We start from the raw sequence: 19,473 nt of genomic DNA on the forward strand, positions 1-19,473 counted from the left end.
ATTTCCCAAACTCCCATGAAGACTCAGACCCCATCTGACAAGCATACACACATAAGCAACCTGTAGTTATAGTAAGATTTTATTCTCTTATGATATGCCCCATAAAAATCACGCTAGATAAAAAATGTCCAGGATATCCTACAAATCTAAGCACACATATTAATGAGATATTGTAGTTATGCTATATAACACTGTATCAAAGTTCACAGAATCCAACAAAAATCATGGGCAGTGGCACCTCAACTATCTGAAGGGAAACATATCTGCTTTGTAAATATTAATGAACTTTCTATGATGTCTATAGGGAGAGATTTTAACAGCGAACACGGCAGGACTAAAGGACTTCATTTCTATTGTCCCTTCTGTAACATTTCCCATCAGGAGGCCATCATCATATAGATAGTATATTATTATATGCAACCCCCAAAGGGAGATGTTTGTTTAAACGCCCACAGGGAAGAGATTATCATCCAACAGGCAGCAGGATTGAATTCAGGGGAGTCAAAGTGCTCTGTGGTAAGTTTGTTTCCTGTTAGGTTTGAGCACTCACTCTTGTAACAATAAGCACAACAATAAGCAACAGTGCAAGTTCAAAGACTTGTTTCCACATGGAGAAGACATCTGACATACACTTTAAAAAAAAAAAAAAAAAAGAATGCAAAAAGAATAAATGAGATTGTTCATATAGACTCAATTCTATCTGCAAAATAATCCATCACCATCTCAACCAAAGGATAAAGACTATCGATATACAAATAGAAGACTAAGGTTTTCTAACCTTTTGGATCACAAACCCAAAGGGGCTTCAAACAAAAGGTGAAATTTCCAGCAGAAAAGGCTGAAAACCACATATAAAACCCTTCCCCCAGCCTGAAAATACATAGCTGAAGTTTAAATGCACAGTGCCTTTTAGGTGTGTGGAAAAGCTGTAGGGAAGAAGCCAGAAAAGAATGCAGAACCTGAAAAATCCCTTCCTCACACATCATCAAATCTAGGAAATTTAGGGATGGGTCCCTGAAAGGTCCTAGTTTCTTTCTAGGGGGAGAAATCAGAAAAACACCTATTTGCCTGGATTTACTGGGCATTAATCATGCAGATGAAGATATAGAAGCTGATTCTTACTATTTCTTTTCAGCCTGAAGTACTAAAGAGCAGGGAAATGTCCTACCGAGTGGTATCTTAGGTCTCATAGCAAAGATGAGACAAATATACTGGCTCAGAAAAGTTCAACACTCCTGGTTCAGAAAAGCATTCCAAATTCACTTCTGGTAAATGTAAATTTACTCCTGAATGAAAACGTGCTCCTGAATCAGGATGAAGACAGGCAGAAAAGAACAGAGACAAGGCAATGCTGACCTTGTTATTTACCAGGCATAACTGCAAGTCAGAGCTGTGCTCTGTGCCATGGAAACTTTAATCTCAACTGTAAAATTATATTGCTTTTAAAGCTACTTAATTCCACTTTCACCCTCGCCCATATTTATCATCTAACCACTGGTTGTTTTCTACTTATTTTACTAGCCCCAAAGTATATTCATCCTTTTCTTTTTTTATGTAGGTAAAAGGAAAATAAGGCTTCAAGAAATTAATTCTATTTAGATTTAGTAGCTGCAAACAGTCTATGCTTGTAAAAGTTAATCTTTTTTTTTTTTTTATCTCATGAGAGATCAGGTTAGAAGGAGAAACCTGAGTAATTCTCTATGTGGCATTTGTTCAAAAACTCCTCCTACAAAGCACTGCTTATAATTCCTATGAAAGTGAAGAATTTCATAGCTCACCTAATTCATTTTCCATTTTTTCATTAATCCAAAATAAATGAAAGAATCATATAATCTGTCCTGAAGTCTAAGTGGGAAGGTAATATGCACCCTTAAACTTTGCTCACACTTGAATTTAGGCAATTTGTTCTGTATTAATTTTCAGTTATTTTATCTTGGAAGCCTGCCGTCATTCCCATGTTTCCACAGGTCCTCATTGTCAATGCTCTCCACATCCACAGTGCTCTTCTCATCTGTTCTGTCATTTCATATTTAATAGACAGACCTATTTTTCACCTTCCCAGGAATACAGTAGGATACAGAATCTATGAAGTATGTGGCCAATATCATCTAACCTATTAAATGTCAGAATCATATATCTCAAACTATATGTCAAGATGCTGAAGTCTAGCAGCAATAAACTCATTCTGTTCCTCACAGGGAATGCACTCTGGCTGTAAGGATCCATGTGGGCTTCCTTCTGTATATATTTGATTGTGACCTACTCTTGATGGCTGATGTGGTTGGAAATGACGATAGGAACTGGCCAGATATTAGATGGGAATGTGGAATAAAACCTAACAAAATATTCTGTTTACAGTTATTTCTTTCATATCAGTTTGATTCTTCATAGGGTGATCCAATGTTTGCTTCAGTATCAGACCACTTAATGTGGTTTTTTTTTTTGTATTTTAGTATTATTGCACCCTCACATTCCACACCGGACATCATTTTGGGAAAAACTGTAGGGAAGACAACTGAATTTAAATCAAACTGAAGTGGCACCTTTCCAGAAGCAAAACAGCCACATGAGCTTATTGGAAAGAGAACACCCCAAGAAACCATCATGCACTTTGCAGGATGCCAGGGAAGTGCCAGCAAAAACAAGCATGTGCTCCTGTCTTGTGCTGGAGGGCTGCTGCCGGTGCCAGCAGAGTGCCATCTCTCTGGGCAGGCAGCCTGGCCAGCAGCTGGTACCCATCCGTCCCACCTGGTTTGTGTCTGCTGGTGACTGCCAGCCAAACCCATCCCTGGCAGGCAGCTCCTCCTATCAGTCTCCCAGAGCATTGTCTCCACAACAGGAGACTCCTTGCAAACCTCCACGGAGCAGAAGGAAAACCTTCTCCACCAGCTCCTTCCTCTCACTCCATCTCAGAGCAATTCCTGCTCTAAGACCCAGCTGTAATCCACTGGTACAGTTCAGGCAGACACCAAAGAAGGGCAAAACAAAAATCACAACAGATTTGCTAATGTGAAGAGCTCAGAAGCAAAACAAAGATTGCAGCAGCAATTTCTCTGTTACTCATGAAGTGTTTTATCCACAAATCTCACTCAAGCTACATGGATAGTTATTCCTCAGTTATTTTTTCCTACATACACACAGGGTGAGGAACACAAACCAATTTAAAGTCCCCAGAAGGGCAGCAACAATAACTGAATGCTTTCAAAATGAAGGCTGGACCTCTTCTGCATTGCACAGATTTGAGGGGCCAGTTGAAATTATCAGATTTCTGGCTGAAAGCCAGTATAGAAATAACAGGATGTTATCCTGATCTTTTTTGTCATGCAAAAAGTAACAAGAAGGAAAATAAAGCCACTGTTTCTACTTATTTTTAAGTATTTTTTCACACTGCTCACTACAGTTGTAAGGCCCCTTCAAACACCCAGAAATCACAAGGAAAAAAATAAATCAAAGAAACAAGACAAAATCTCAGCCCTGAAGCAGAGACAATTTTGTTAATTTAGCTACATGCCTGTAGAATTTTGAAGCTATCCAGGCTCCTGCTATCATAACTGCTATTAAACTGTAAGGATAAAAAGAACAAATTCTTTGGCAAATTTCAATTATTAGATAGTTAACTGCTGTAAACACAAAAGAACCCATGCAGAGCTCTGTTTTGTATTAGTGACACTCATTAGCTGTAGCCAAGTTACCGAAGGTGTTTTTGATACAGTACACGAAGGCTAGACAAACCTTTACAAAGATGTATTCAGCAAAAACATCTACACCATGCCTGGATTTCCTTGATCCTCCACAAATATTAGAGGGAAGAGCTGACAGATAGCCATGTCTCCAAATCCTTTTTCCCAGTTTCACTTTGACCACAAATGAGCATCTCAGAAACCACAGGTATGTCCCATTGGCCTGGGACATTCCCAACCATCATGAGCTCTCAGGGATCCTTCCTGCCTGTTTCACAGCAGCTGTAGCAAAAAATACCAAAACCTTTTCAAGTTAATAAATAAAGTATTATGTGTAACAAAGACAGGCTTTGTCTGCTTCGCTTTATCACTCCTCTAACTAAACAGCAGCCTGAAGAACATATAAGAAGAGCATTGCTGCCTTGGTAGCTGCCTTATCATTTCAGAAAATGACTTGTCTGTTGGGATGATAGTTAGATTTGGGCTTTGGGGACAGCACTGAATCTCTCTGAGCCTGGTGAGAGAGCAGCTACACAGAGCAAATAAATCATTTTAATTTTGTACCAGTTGAAAAGCATTTTTTTTTTTCTCAACTTCAGCAAGATGACAGTGGCATGATGGCTGATTTTCATTTCAATCAGAGCAGCATATGATTACCACCTAATTAGAATGTAGAAATAGAAAGGAGATCATTTTTTAACCTACCCAAGAGAACAGTGCTGGGGGAGGGGAGGAGATTATGTTAATCAAGTGATACTGGCATATCAGAGGGACCAAAATAGCCGGATGAATTTTTATCGGCACCCTTACTGTCCTTGAAGATCTGTCAGTGGCTTCAATCTGAACCTGTATTTTCAGAGCTTTATTTCTGAGCAATAAATATTCTTTAAAATAAATACATGTCACCACAGGCCCAAACTAAAAGATATCGCCTGAGGCATAAATACATATATTTTTGCCCAAATTTCACATGGTTTTGTTGACAACTGTAAAACTGTAAACATGGAAACAAACAAATCAAAACTAAAAGTCACGCTGTCTTAAGGGGAGTTGTTTGCATTAATATACATGTTGGGTTTTGTTTTATTTTAAACCTGCTTTCATTAATTAAATATTGTCAGCTAGCTACTCCACTCCTTTCTGGAATACATGTTGAAAGTTAGTTGCTCTGCCCTCAGGGAATCTGACTGAGGTAACATTAAATGGAACTGCATCAGGCAACATTTTCCAAGACTTGCTGTCTCCATCTGCATCCTTCTGCAGAGATAAAGACTAGACCTCATCTCAAGATGCCACTTTGTTTAATTGTCTCTGAAGAATGAAGAGCCAGAATTAGATTGCTGAGACCACCAAAAGAAGGGGGGGAGCTGATAGAGAAACTAAAAACAAAATAAAATTAACATTGAAATGCTCTTTCAGGCAAGCCTGCTTTGTGCAATAAAGAGTGGTGACAGGTCCCTTTGCTCTGCCCTCCCAGGCAGTAGCTGGACACCACATCTCTCTCCAAACTGGTGACCAGTACCCAGCACCATTTTAGGTGCATGAGATACCCTGCCTTTAGCTACCTTAGTACTGGAAAATACCCCCACAATATCATGTTTTGATGGAGCACAGTGCCAAAGGAAGCAGAAGTTCTGGGCACCCATCTTGGAGTGTGCCTAACTAGACAAACAGGGGTTTGTTTCCTCATGAGCATTTTTGTCAGGAGGAGTAGAGTGAGTGTGATCCTGACCACCTTCCCACCCCCATTAAAGCAGAGTTTCCCTAATTTCAGCTGGACTGGGATTTGGCCCATCCTGCTTTTCTGGAAATGTTAACTTTTTTTTTGGCTGTGGGATGATATGTCACTACCTGCTGAAAGAAAATTACTTAAGTCTCATGTACTTCAGGCAAAATAAGAAACAAAAGTCTCTCTTCAGCAATCAGTCTAATGAAAAGGAATCAAGAATGTGTTGATTTACTTCTCATTTTTGTGCTTTTAATTTTTATCAGTTATTTTAATGGCACATACACTGCCATATTGCACTTTCCTAGTTGTTGTTCTACCCGGGTGTGTAATAAATGCTGTGCAAGAGAAAGAACAATGCTTTGAACTAAATGTGCTGTTAAATGAAAGTATTTTCTTGAGCAGTGAAAAAGTCCTGAGGCTTTTCATGACAGTGTATTGTATGGTGAGGCATACACTGAGATCTTTTTCTTTTTCACCCTTTTGAGAAACACAGAAAAGTAAAAGTATATAATTTCTATCATTGCAAACATTCCTAGATATCTGCCACATAAAACACAAAGATTACCCTCTCCCCATCACTCCCAATAATGTAGGTGGTCCAGTATTTAAAGTTGTCACAATGTTTTTGAGATACCATTACAGGAAATCAGCTGGCAACACCTCAAACCTTGCCAAATTATCCCAGAAAGAAACGTTCTGACCTGTTTAAAGAACTTAATGTGCATTTTAAAATGAATCCCAGGGTGTAATTTCCCGAAGAGTGGACTCCAATTCTATTTTGTGCTCTGAAGAATTCTATTAAACCTCTAGAGCACTTTGTGCAATGTGAAAACACAGCTTGCTAAGGAGATAGCCTAGGTGGTCTGCAGTAAATTAAACACTACTGCTGACTGAGGCCATACCAGGGAGTTTGCTCCGAGGGATTTCTCCACTTACAGCCTAACACCATTTACCAGCTTCTAAACTAGATTTGCCCCCTGGCTGCAAGTCAGCAAACCTTGGTGTAAAGCATGGCCAGAGATTAGTTTGACTAAGGGCTTCATTTCAGGAGTGGAATGGTGCTGCTGTTACACACAACTGAGTCCAGACCACTTACTTACAATAGGGTTGTTTTTCCCAGCCAACTTCTTGTAGCTGAGTTTTAGGCTCCTGGACTATGGTGGCTGTATGTTGAGTAAATATCTCTCTCTGTTGCTTTGTAACAATTAACCTCAGAAAGGAGCTAACTCCATTTGCATGGTAATGAGGCATTCATCTAAGTGACATCAGAGTTAAGCATGCTAATAAGTTTTTATACAAACACCTGAAGGGTCAAACACAACCATGGGCTTGGATAAGAAAACCTTTTACTAAATGCAAATCACTTGTCTTTTAAATACTATGACAGAGAAATTTGCAGGACTCTAACACAGCTTGCAGGACTTATTCAAGTTACATTTTCAGGCCCCTGGGCTGACTAAGGAATATAGCAACTGATTTTTTTTATACTTGGAATTAATATCAGTATCTAAAAAATCTTCATTATGGCATCAAAGGAAAGAAGTAGTACAGGAAGGTAGAGCAGTGAAAACAAGAATATTGCCGTATCTTCCCCAAATTTGTCACAGATTCCCGGATTGCTGGAAGGAAGAGGAGACATGGCTGCTGTAGAGCACAACAAAAGACTGGAAAATTTGTCAGCTTTCACCTACCTGTTTTTGCCAGGTATATTGCTATGGAGGAAGATTCCCTAGTGAGCATGCTATCTATCTGGCACTAAAACTTCTTGAATTCAATCAGTCAATTCACATTCTACAATCAAAGAGTTTGAGACCTTAGTGAGTGGTTAGGTGCAAGGGCATAACTGGCTGCCAGACACCTTTGGGACTAAAGGAGCAGAACCTTCTCAAAGGTAAGGCAGATTGCAGGACAAAGGTTGAGGGAAAGAAGCTGCCTTTGATTAATTTAACTGTGGCAGAGCCAAGTGTAGGAGGCCTCTCCTGGTCAAGGGAGGCTGCTAGCAGGGCAGACCAACTCATCCCGACAGTGTGGGCAGTCCCAGGGGAGCAGGTTTGGTCAGTGGTAACAGCAGTGAGATGCAGACAGCTCTCTGAAAAGCTGCCCTAGTGCCACATCGTTAGAGGTTTTGCTCCCAGACTAGAAAATGTGAATTTAAATATCCAGTGGGTGTAGTGGGAATTGATCTGTGTTTAAGACAGAACTTTGTAGAGAGGACTGTATCATATGGCTGTCTGCAGTGAGAGGGGACTGTGTTAAAGCACAGAAAGTTCTCTTCATTCCACTACTGTATGATGAGCTGCTTTGGGGAAAAGCTTGGGTAATGTATAATACTACTAATCAAAACACAAAATCTAGTCCAAGGAAGCAAGTGTACACATCCCTGGCAGTGTTCAAGGCCAGGATGGATGGGGCCAGGAGCAGCCTGGTCCAGCAGGTAGCATCCCTGCCCATAGCAGGGGTTGGAACTAGGTGTACTTTAAGGTTCCTTGAAATGCAAAACATTCTGTGATTCCATAACAATATAGAATGGATCAGACTGATACCTGGCACAGAGCTACATCATTTCTTTTAAACCAGATAACTATGATCACTTTGCTATATGCATTAAATAACAGCAACCCAGTAATGGTGTGCTTCCCAAAGATCCCTTTTACTGCAGAAGTTACTGCCCTTTTCAATAAAAATAAAAATAAAAAGTATCTTTATTTTGCTGCTGTCCTATTTATGACAAGTTAAACATTCTAGTATGCCAAAATCCAAAACTTAAGCCAGTAGATTGTGAAAAAACCTTAGGAAAAGAGCAAGCTTCATGTGAGAAAGTACAAAGCTGTGGATAACCAAACCCTCAAAATGTATCTTGACAGAAACCTAATATTCCACTTCCTCTGCAAATCAACAAAAACTCTGGGGGAACAGCTCTGAATTGCCATGATCAGTAATATGCAATAATTGCACCACCCATATGTCTTCAAGGGCATCAAACAGAGTGAGGCCTCAGCTTGGTGAGGCAGGGATTCAGGATGTTAGGAAAACAACATTTAAGACAACAACTATGAGCTGTAATAGTGCAAATGAAAAAAAAAACCAAAAAAACTGTGGTGCAAGATGAGTAGGATAATTTTGAATAACTGCTTTAGTTATTATAATAAATATACATATATAAATAAATATATAACTGTAGTTAGGACAGCCTGGGCTGCTTTCACTGTCCAAACATTATAAACTACAGCTACTTACCTAAAACTAATTCAAGTTAAATTGGGGTTTGTAAGGAGCAAGGTAGGAGGTGTATATACAATACAGATTCAGCTTTCTAGGAAGCTTATTTCTGAAGAAAAAAACCAAAACTGAACCTTTTACCCTATTTTTAAAATTCTGTGGTAAAAATGAAGCTAGAAGAAATTATAAGATGGTAAGCATCACAAACATACTGGTTTTAGCCTGACACGTCAAGGTTAAAATTACCAACAGACAAGACCCCAAAAATATAAGTTTAGGGCTAAGCTGATGAGATTTAGGCCCTAATAGTGTAAATTAAGTCTGTCCATCCTAAACTCCTGCTTCACCGCTCAGATTTCTAGCTGTGGAAGCAACTGTGGCAGCAGCAAAAGCCACAACAACCAACTACTCAGTGCTACAAAGAGTCAGTGTCCAAACATGTACACACTCCTTAGTGCACCTCCAGGTTTGAAAACATCAATTGTACCACTCAAATCTCAGCATATTACTTCCTTTCAATTCAAATTTAACAAAAAACCCAAACCAAACCACATAAACCCATTAAATTCATACCCTGACATATCAGATTCTTGGGGAAAAATGGGCTCTCTGAATACATTGCTAGAGGAAAAATACTACTAATTATGTATGCAGTGCTTCTCTACTGAATGCTTTGTTCAATGTTTTCAGACAAAATAACAAACAACTTTAACTGTCTGAAATCTGCTGCCTATTGTCATAAGGAAACAGGCAGACTGACAGTTTAAGACATGATTACTTTATTTGTTTTGCCACTTTTTTGCTGCACTTCTCCAATCCAACACTAGGAACACAGAAAGACAAACACTAGAAAGGGGAGAGATGCAGATCATTCTGTTAAAGGCATTTTTTGTCTTGTACAAATAATCACTATTGTGTTGCCACTGGAAGATGACTAATATTATTACAAATTCATATACTTAGTGAGTGTTTCTGGGGAAAAAGAACACTTAATAGTAAGCAAACCAAAAACTTAATGAAAACAGAAAATAGGATCCTACAGCTCTTTACTGTAAAGTGATCTCTGGAACACCGCTGACCTTTGGTGGCCGTTTCCACTGACAACTGGTATGCACATTTCCTTTCCAAGAATCTCCTCATTACTACCCAAAAACTCTGACACTCAGAAACAGCTTAGGAAGAGAATAGTCTTCTGCTTTGCCAGGAAAGATTACAATGCAGAGGAAATGCACAGTATGGTTTCAAACAAAGGCATTTCCTTTGAACTCTAGTATAGCTTTTAAATATAAAAATCTTCCCCTGACTATATTGTCCCGACCTGGCTTCACTGGTCTTAAGACTAAATAGTAAAAGACTTGAAGGCTGAAGCCTATGTTTAGTCTTTTCACAGTTTTGGAGTCAAAGACCATAACCTCTTTTCAAAAGAAATTAGTAAAAAAAAAATTGTTTTATTCCATACCTCATTGTGATTCTTGCTTAACCATTCCTTAATAGTGCTAAGGGCAATGACAGCAGCAGGCTCATTTGGAAAACCTAAAAAGAGAAGAAATGAGAGATAAATGAAAGGCATATATTTATTTTATATATAAAGAAAACAAAAATCTGGGCTTTTCTTCTTCCTCTTCTTTAAAATATTTTGGAATTATAGTGAGTCAATTCCCTTCTTCACAGATTTGTATGAAGGTTCTAGGGAACATCCATTCCATTTCTCCCCAGCTAAATAAATTGAAAATAGGGACAACAATGCTTTATTGGATTTTTTTTTGTTTACTTGACTCTAGTTAAGAAAAGTCCACTGCTCAAGAGAAGAAGAAACAACAGAGAGCTAAACATGTGTCATACCAGGCAGGCAACCATTCAACACATATATCACAGTAACAAATACTAGGCTTACATTTCATGGCAGCAAGAAAAATTCAGACATTTCTTAAGGCATAAGGGCTTTCTTAAGGCTTTCCCGCTTTAATTCATCTGTCAGCAAAACTATGACCCCCGTGCCATAGGCTTTATAAAGAGAGAAATGTTTGAGTTGGAAATCTCTCAATTTATGACCTAAATCATAACAAACAGCTTTGGAAATTAAAGAATTCATGAAGCATAAGCATATGAACTTAAGGCCTTATGTTGCATGATACATTAGCAATAGTAATTCCCCCCAGCACTAAACAATACCAAAAAATCTTTCCAGCGATACAGACCTTTTGTTTTGATGGTTTCTACCTATCAAATCCAAGGATGCTTTCGTTACTTAGGCACCTTAATTTAATTTTCCTTTCAATTCCTAACTTGGGGGCAGCAAATAATTTCTGTGAGGATTTAAAAATAAAGCCCCATAAGCTGCATGAATCGCTCTCAGTAGGTGAGATTAATAGAACAGGCTTTGAAGAGGTGGAGCTGCAGGCACAGTGGACAAGCAAGCGACAGGGTTAGAAAGGGTCATGAAATTTGCCATGCAGCTGTGTAGATACAGCCTTTCTTACACCATGCATCACCCCTGCACCATAAACTGAAACACAGATAGTGCAAAAAATCACAAATTTGCAGCTTTTTGACTTATATCTTCTTTAACCTTTTCTCAGAACTTGTGCAATGTAAGATTAGGGAAAAAACCCAACCCAAACCAAAATCCCTGCACTGAATCACATTCCAAAAACATCACTCCTTGTAAATTGGCTCTGCAAAGATTTGCTCCAGCAGCATGTGTACTGTTTTGAAGTGACAGATGACAACCATTCATCAAGAAAATCAAGTAAAATAGTAAATTTTGGATAATACCAACATGTAGCATGTGCTCCCTTTGAATATCTTTCTCAATAAAGCATATTTTTACATTTTAAAAAATATACTTACCAAGTCCAAGATAAAACAAAAAAAACTAGCTTAGACCCTACAAATGTTACTGTGGATACTTTTATTGATGCTCAGAAAATAAATTCTTGTAACATTTAATAATGCTGCTGATATCATCGAGGCATATGTCTCATGACACCAACTAACGACCACTAACGAAACCCAAAGCGGGGACTTCCAACAGCCTCATTTTCATAATACAAAATAACAGAGCTCTAAGCAGACCATCTGCTCAAATTAGTAATATCCTAGCTAACAAACTGGGACTTTTTCACATAGAAATTCCATACCCTGAGTGTGGTAGCTCTGCCTGGACATAAAATGAACACCACGCAGAGGGACAAATGCGTATTTCAGACAACTGATATACTATTGTTTATGTGCTGAATGGTTTATTTTCAGAACAATTCTCCCTCCAGCAAGATTAACTTTTCAGGCTTGTTTTTCACTCCCTTGCAGCAGGTTGGCCAGAATTGTGATAAAGAACTGGGGATTGTATAGAATCTCTCCATAAATTGTACACTGTTTAGAAACTGCTGCCATACTAACCAGTCTTAAATAGAACCTTATCTAGAAAACTGGTGTTCAATTACTTCTAAGTCACCACAATGTAAAGGAAACAGTTCTGCAGCCTAAATAAACAGCCTTGAATTCTGTGTACGACTTCAGAAAATATGCTGAAATCCATCAGAGCCTTCTATGATCAGCTACCCCCCAAAAAGAATAATCTAATTAGCATTTTACACACATTTCTGGTAATTTTATGGAAAGGATTATTTTACTGATTATATGCAGAAACAGGATGGAATTAGCCTCCTGTTACAAATCTTGCACCAGCACAAAAGCCCCTGTGTCTCTAACTCTCAAATAGAAAAACATTTTTGTTTATAGGACTGGGTTAAAGGAAGATAGAGTGAGATTGGGCTCTTTTAAAATACGCTTTTGCATTGTTTTTATCTCTAACCTACATTTGCCTGCCATAACATTTCTGGTCTGCTCCCATGTGCACCCTCATCCCCCCTTTCAGCAAGAAAGCAATCTCAGGAAGCACGTGGGAATCAAATTACTGGAGAGAAATGAGCTCGAGGTGCCTCACAGTTTACTGACTGCTGGAGCAGCAGCTCAGGCAATTCTGGCTAAAGGCTCAATTTCACAAAAGATAAAACAGGTAAAGTAATGAGTGACACTGGGCCATGTTACTGCAGTGAGTGCTCCTGCAGCATACTGAAAAGGACAAGGGCACAGAAAAAGCACACACTGGCCATGAGGTACAGGACTTCACTGTGTTTGTGTGCCTGGAGAAAGAGAGAGGGTTGGCAGGTTGTGTGTCGTGGACAGGTGTGTGGTGAAGTGTACCTACCCACAGACACAGGTATCTAACCTGGACTGTGCTTTCTACATCCTCCACTGCCTCAGAGAACACCTTGGCCACATACCCAGCTATACCACAAAAACACTGCAGGCTGTGTCTGCTTTCTGAAGAGCTGCTTCAGCAAGAAAGAATTTCACTGCCACCATCTGCATTTTGCAGTGCCAACTGATCACATCTCACCATCCACTACCAGGATCCCAGCTCCCCAGGTACAGCAAAATCCTGGATACAAACAGCCACTCCTCTGGTGCCCCCCAGTTCAGGAGTCACCCCTTACAGCACAGCTTTCATCATCACAGCTGATGGCACAGTGGCTGCAAGCCTTCTAAGTCAGGAGAAAGGAGGATGTACACCCTGCTACCATCGCACAAAGCACACCTTATCTGAACTCTACTGCTTTGGTATGTCTTTGCACAGCCTAGGAAAGCTTTCAGAGTCTTCAGACTTGGAAGATTTTTGCAAGTCTTTCCAGGGCAATACCAACTTATTCCTGGAAATTGTAACCCTGACCTGCAAAATGGCTGGCAAAGCAAGCTCTAGGCTGTGCGAGTCCTTGCAGTCATCATGGCCATAATTTTCCTGCAAAGGCATGATAAGATATGGCAGAATTATTTTTATGTATCTGATATGAAGTAAACATGCTGTTTTAGAAGAGAAGAGTGTGGAGAAGAACTAAGATAGTAACTTGAGATACACACTGACATTCCCATTACATTTTGTATTTATTCCCTGGAATGCAACTGGTAAGAACATCACTACTCCATCAAAGTAGAGAAAACACACAATGAATTCCCTGTTGTTAGACACCCTTGTGTAACTGCTCAGTCTTTTTTGCTTGGGGGATTCAGTGGAGAAACATTTACTCAACTGTGAATATCTGTTGCTCTTTGCCTAATTTATCTGTGCAGTACCAGACAAACATACACCAGCCCACAGAATCATAGACTATTCTGGGTTGAAAGGCACCCACCAGGATCCTAGAGTTCAATTCCTGGCCCTGCACAATGTTCTTCAAAGCACAGCAGTGCAACAAGGATTTTGTGACACAAAACTAACAGAAATCTATTTCAGGGACTCCCAAACTATGTGGAGATGCTGGTAGCTTTATCTGCCTCTTTTACTGGTCTTGATCCAATCTTACAGAAAATGTCCAACCTATAATCCGGTTATGCCACCTCCCTATGAAAAGCCCATTAACAAAACACAGGTATTAAATAAACTTTAATATGATCTATCTGAGGATTAAGATAACAGATTATAACAGGAGGGCTGTAATACTAACAAGCAAATGTCAATCCAGAAAAACCACTTCAGTCACTGTAGGGATAAGCGTTATAATTTGTCAGTTTAACTGAGATGCCTAATATTTCCTGTAAATTAACTCACCCTGGCAAAAAGAAAAGGTCTGTATTCTTTTTTGTTAGCACAGCCTAAGTGCTAGGCAGGTTTTTATTTATTTAAAATATGTTTCCTTCTCCATGGATTCTAAAAGGCTCGTCACAGGCTTAATATTCTTATTTGCCAGTTCTAATGGTTTCATTTTGAAGCAAATCATGAAAAGAACCAAATGCACATCAACACAAATAATCATTATGTGTTTTCATATTTTCTTAGAAAAATATCTACACTGGCATATTTGTGCATATATCAAGATGTAACAGTTTGCAGACTGTTCCTGTGTGCTAAAATCAACCCTGAGTCCCACAGCTTAATCAACAAGACTGTTAAAATGGAAAAACTTCCATGTTTTAAGTTTATAAATTTGTCAGTATGTTTACAGATACATAAACGATGCTCTTCAAATAGTAGCTTGTCACATTTCTAATCTGTGGGACAGTATTGAAGGCCATCTCTGCAGTCAGCATGACAGGGTATCTCCACCATGCATCAAGTATTTGCTGTGTGGGAATCATCAGCACCAGATGGCACGGAATATAAAGATGCTTTAAAGGAAAGAAGAAGTGGGGAAAGAACGGGAAAAAAAGGTACTCAGCATTTATTCCATAAATGTTCTGAAACCCAGTATTATTATTGGTTCTGTAAATACCTTCTGAATCACAACCAACACATAAATAACTGTGCTTCATTATGGCCACGTGGGTTATTGACAACTCAGATGATAGTGCTCATGACAATAAAAGAGAACAAATGCACAGCCCAGCATGCCTGAGGTAGGGTTAACTCAATACATCCACTTGTCCTTCAGCTGTGAAATAAAGAGAATAATCTTGCAACTGATCCCATATAATCATCTTGTCTAAGATGTATTTTAGTAGTCAAAATGAATTCACTCACGCTAGGTTGATTCCTATTACCATGGTAAATCCGTTCTGTTTGGAAAGAGATGATAATCTACCAAAAAAGCTTTTTGTGCTGCTATTCTTGAGTTTTTTGCTCTTTTCACTCACTCTTATTATTATTATTTAAAATAACCATCATCACACGCTGATTGGACAAACAAGCTAAGGTCCTACCTTGATCATTTTTGTGGACACTCATATCCTGGAAAGGAAGTACCCTCATTTGGATCAGCTATGTTGAAGACTAAACAGAAGAGCCATGAATCTTCTGCTAAATAACCTACCTTGCCTTATTGAACTCATTCAGCCAGAGAAAACCTTATTTGCTGTCCACTCAAAAACTGACTCTAAGAAAGTGAAATTAAGTACTGTGAAAAGGCAGTAACTTTTCTGTTACCCCGAGAAACAAAGCTGCACCAATTCACTGTATCCTTCACACTGTGCTACAGTAATTATCATTCATGTAAAACAAAAGGGGAAATAGGAAATTTTCAAAATGCATCAACAAAACATTATTCTGAAGAAATTGTGACATGCTTCTCAATTTTTCCCAAGAAAGGTACATACCTTTACATTTTCCTTGAGTGAAAAAATCCTGTAGCAACAGAAAACTACATGCAGTTCCTGAAGAATCATTTCCATTTGCACTCAACTGACATGACAGATACAGCTGGGGAAGGTGGTTAATAAAGAAACTCAAAAGAACATTTCTGCTCTGATGCAGTGAGACAAAGATGGTAGAGAATTGAAATAAGGGACAGTTTTTCTTCACCCACCAAAGTGCACTGGGTAAGACAGGGATCCCTGTTAAGTCAGTCAGGGTCAATGCTGGCACCAAGGAACATGATGAAGCTCACACAAGCCAGCAAAATCAAGACAAGTTGCAGGTCAAGATACAAGATGCTCTCTTGGTACCAGAGCTTGCTCATCTTGGCTTGTCAGACAAGGTGCCCAGTGTGTGCTGACAGAGGCCTCTTGTCTGACCAGCACATCAACTCACCTGCAGCATCCACAGCTCAGCTGCTTTCTACTGCATATCAGCTTATTGCTGCAGCTGAAAGAAGTTGGTTCCACAAGGTGGCTATGATGCAAGACAGACTAGGTCACAGCTGTTTTCTCTGAAATACAAAATATCACACCATGCTTCACTTCATACTCTGCCATGTTGATGTGATTGGAAAAATACCTGCCATATAACTGTGTAAAAAGTGTCAGCTGAACAGAGACATACACTTGAATTGTGTAGGTCATGGGAGCAAAGGCTTGCACCAATAAGTCTAAAGAGTCCACAGAAAAAAACCCCTAGATTTCAAGTTTACTGAGTTGTTTGGTATTTATTAGCATTGGAGGGGGAAGAAGTTTTAGTGAAAATGCATTTACCCTTGGACTGCTGAGGGGGAACAGAGTTCCCCTATGAGTACCTTGCTGCAAGAAGTATCATAATGCCATTCTGAAGGAGAGCTGCATGTGTAAGAATTTCAGTTTTCTGCAGTAGTCAGTAGATTTCTTTTATTAGAAGTCAAGGTTTTGGTTTTGGTTTTCCAGCATTTGTAAAGGAGTATGCTTGCAGGGGATCACACCATGGAGAAATGGATTCTGTAGCAGTCTTGAAAAAAAACCATAGCAAGCAAAACTTGGAGACTCTGGGAAGCAAAACTGCTTCGTAGCTGTGCTGTTTCCTATGCTGTGTGATGGAGATTTTCTGTCAGTCAGGGAATTTCTAATGCCCAAGTAGAAAATTAAGGCTTCAAGCTGAGCACGATGGGAGAAAGATCAGAGGGACACCAGAACAACACTGAAAGGAAAAAGATCTCACTGCTCTGGCCATTAGCATTCTCCTATGAGAGGAGAAAGCATACACAATGCAAATCCAATTGGAAGATACACTCACACAGGTAGTTTTGCAATTATAAAATCTACCTGTGAGAGTGTATATGCAACATCTGTGTAAATTACACAGCTGTTTAAACACATGTATGCAGCTGTTCCTGAGCTCAAGCACATCATTCTCCCTTAAATACACTTTATACCATAACCAGAATTGCTATTCCAGAAACAAAGAAATGCTAATTGAAAGAGATTTCAAAGTGTACATGAGATTCCTAATGCAGAGTATTAAATCTTCTGTTTTGCCATTTATAGCAAGCAAGTTGGGTTTTAGGGTGGCAACATAATACAGCCAAAGTAATTTGAAACAAAGTGTAAAGCACTAGTCAGCTGTGAAATCTCCCATCATACACTGAATTGCACAGCAATGGGATATTGGCTTCAGTGTAGTTACAATTCCAACAAGGTTAAATATTTATTCTAACCACTGATTTAAATAAAAATGCCTTGTTGTTCTCAAGTGCAGCAAAGTGTAAGGAATCAATCCTACCTTCCTAAAGTGTCTTGCTAATGCCACAGGAGATAAAACCCAACCGAACCAACCCACACACTCTGAATTCCACTTGAAATTGGTACTTTCTCTTGAAATGTGTGGTCCAGGGCATTGGACCTCCTCAACCTCCACTGACAATATCCAAGGCCCTCCTTGACACACGTTGTCTCTAAGCTCCAAGGGATGATCTGTTCAGCAGTGGGAATAAAGTGGGAATGATTCAGTACCTTGCCAAGAGCTGCTCCTCGTGGCATTTTGCTATTGATTGCAGGCTCTGACTGAAGGCTTATCTGAAGCAGAGATATTCTTGATGTGCCCCTCCTTACTGAGTTCCTGATGTCTACTGATACACCTGCCACTGCAGGCTGGGCAGGGGGAGAAGGGGTAGGAATTGCCATGAGAAGCTTGTCCTCCTTGCTGATGGATCTTTGACATCAGACAGCAGGAGCCAGGAAAATGCACTGAGGAGCGGCAGATTGAGGTGGAGGAAGAGGAGGAGGGGGAGGGAGCATGGAACCTCTTGCTGCAAGATGGGGAGTAGGATTTTGGGAAGAAGGGCTGAATGTAAGAGAAAATATCAGAGCTACTGGTTTTGCCAGAGCTCTCAGTACTTTGTCTCGAACAGGCAGCACATCACCACAGGAGTTACAAGAACTTGGGAAAACACATGTATGTATTCTGTATGAAATAATGGACATGAGCCACCACGGCAAAATGAAGGAAGATGGCAGCATAGAAAGTCTGAGAAACTTCAGAGGAATCAAACATACATAGGTAATAGTGAAAAAAAATACAAAATGACATAAAGAACACAGATAGTGTTGCCAGCCCAGCTCTAGCCTTTAAATCACTCCCACCATGTCCAATTGCTCTAGCAGATGCAACACAAAGAGCTAGCTAAAACCAACAGAGTGTTTGGGGAAGGCCATCCACGTACAAGAACAAACAAAACTATCTGACATTATTTCTACTGAAGCACTGCTCTTATCTCCTCTCCAAGGGAAATCAAAGATTTCCTAAGAGCACATAATCAGCTGAAACAATATATACTTACTCCTTGTGAAAGTAAAGAAAAAAAAAAAGGAAATAAAGATGTCCTTTTATCTTTTTTCCCAAAAGACCGATGAAGAAGAAAGTTACAGGGCAGGTTGGGTGAAAAAGGAAGACACTATGTCTAGCACATTTAATCTACTTAGTTTAGTCTTTTTAACAAACACATTATTGATTCTTATTTGTCTTTATTATTCACACTCTGTTTTTTTTTTTCCAATTCTTGCTTCAGGCAGCAGTAAACCGTACTAAAGGGTCACACCAGCAGCTATTGTATTCAGGAAATGTACAACAGCTCAAAACTGAAATATTTCCATCCAACCTGGAGTTCAAAAATGTCAGTACACTTAGGAGGAAACAGAGAGGGGGTACATTCTAAATTTGATGCTTAATGGCTTGTTCTTTACTGTACAGAAAGGCACTTCACGCTACTTGAACACACACTACAGGTACGCTGCTAAAACAAGTGCTTGTGCAGGTTGTTGGACTTGATGCATCATTGCACTATCTCAGAATTTTATGCATTTATTTTTTAAGAAGAAGAATTTTTTCCCTTTGCCCAGATGCTGCTTCATTTCCGTAGTAGTCATTTGCCTGGCAAGAGGTCAGCTCCACAAATCCTTCTTTTAGTCCTGCAAGGGTCACAATGTGCCTTTTTTGATTTTATGCTCCTGTATCTATCAGCAACCAGCCAATCTACACTACTTATCTCCATTTCAGGATGTATTGCAGCAACAGTTTTGTCAACAAGAACCACATGGAACCCACTAGCACCTCTTCAACCCTCCTCCCAATGCTGACCCAAAAAACCTTTTCCCATGTTCTGAGATTACAGCAGCATACACAACCGATAATAAGTGCTTAGAAGATTGTTGAAACTTGGAATAATGGGA

At 39.4% G+C, this 19,473-nt stretch overlaps 1 protein-coding gene across 3 annotated transcripts in view; it reads right to left on the reverse strand.

Moving 5' to 3' along the window:
- The window catches only part of MACROD2 (mono-ADP ribosylhydrolase 2), an 858,369-nt gene that overhangs the window by 253,029 nt on the left and 585,867 nt on the right, over window positions 1–19,473 (reverse strand). For all 3 annotated transcript variants that reach the window (XM_058834012.1, XM_058834013.1, XM_058834011.1), the window contains one exon: window positions 10,088–10,161. In XM_058834012.1, coding sequence (XP_058689995.1) covers window positions 10,088–10,161 — 74 coding nt within the window. The remainder of the gene's footprint in view (window positions 1–10,087; window positions 10,162–19,473) is intronic.

Source organism: Poecile atricapillus, chromosome 3 (genome assembly GCF_030490865.1).
Source record: "Poecile atricapillus isolate bPoeAtr1 chromosome 3, bPoeAtr1.hap1, whole genome shotgun sequence".
Lineage (NCBI taxonomy): Eukaryota > Metazoa > Chordata > Aves > Passeriformes > Paridae > Poecile > Poecile atricapillus.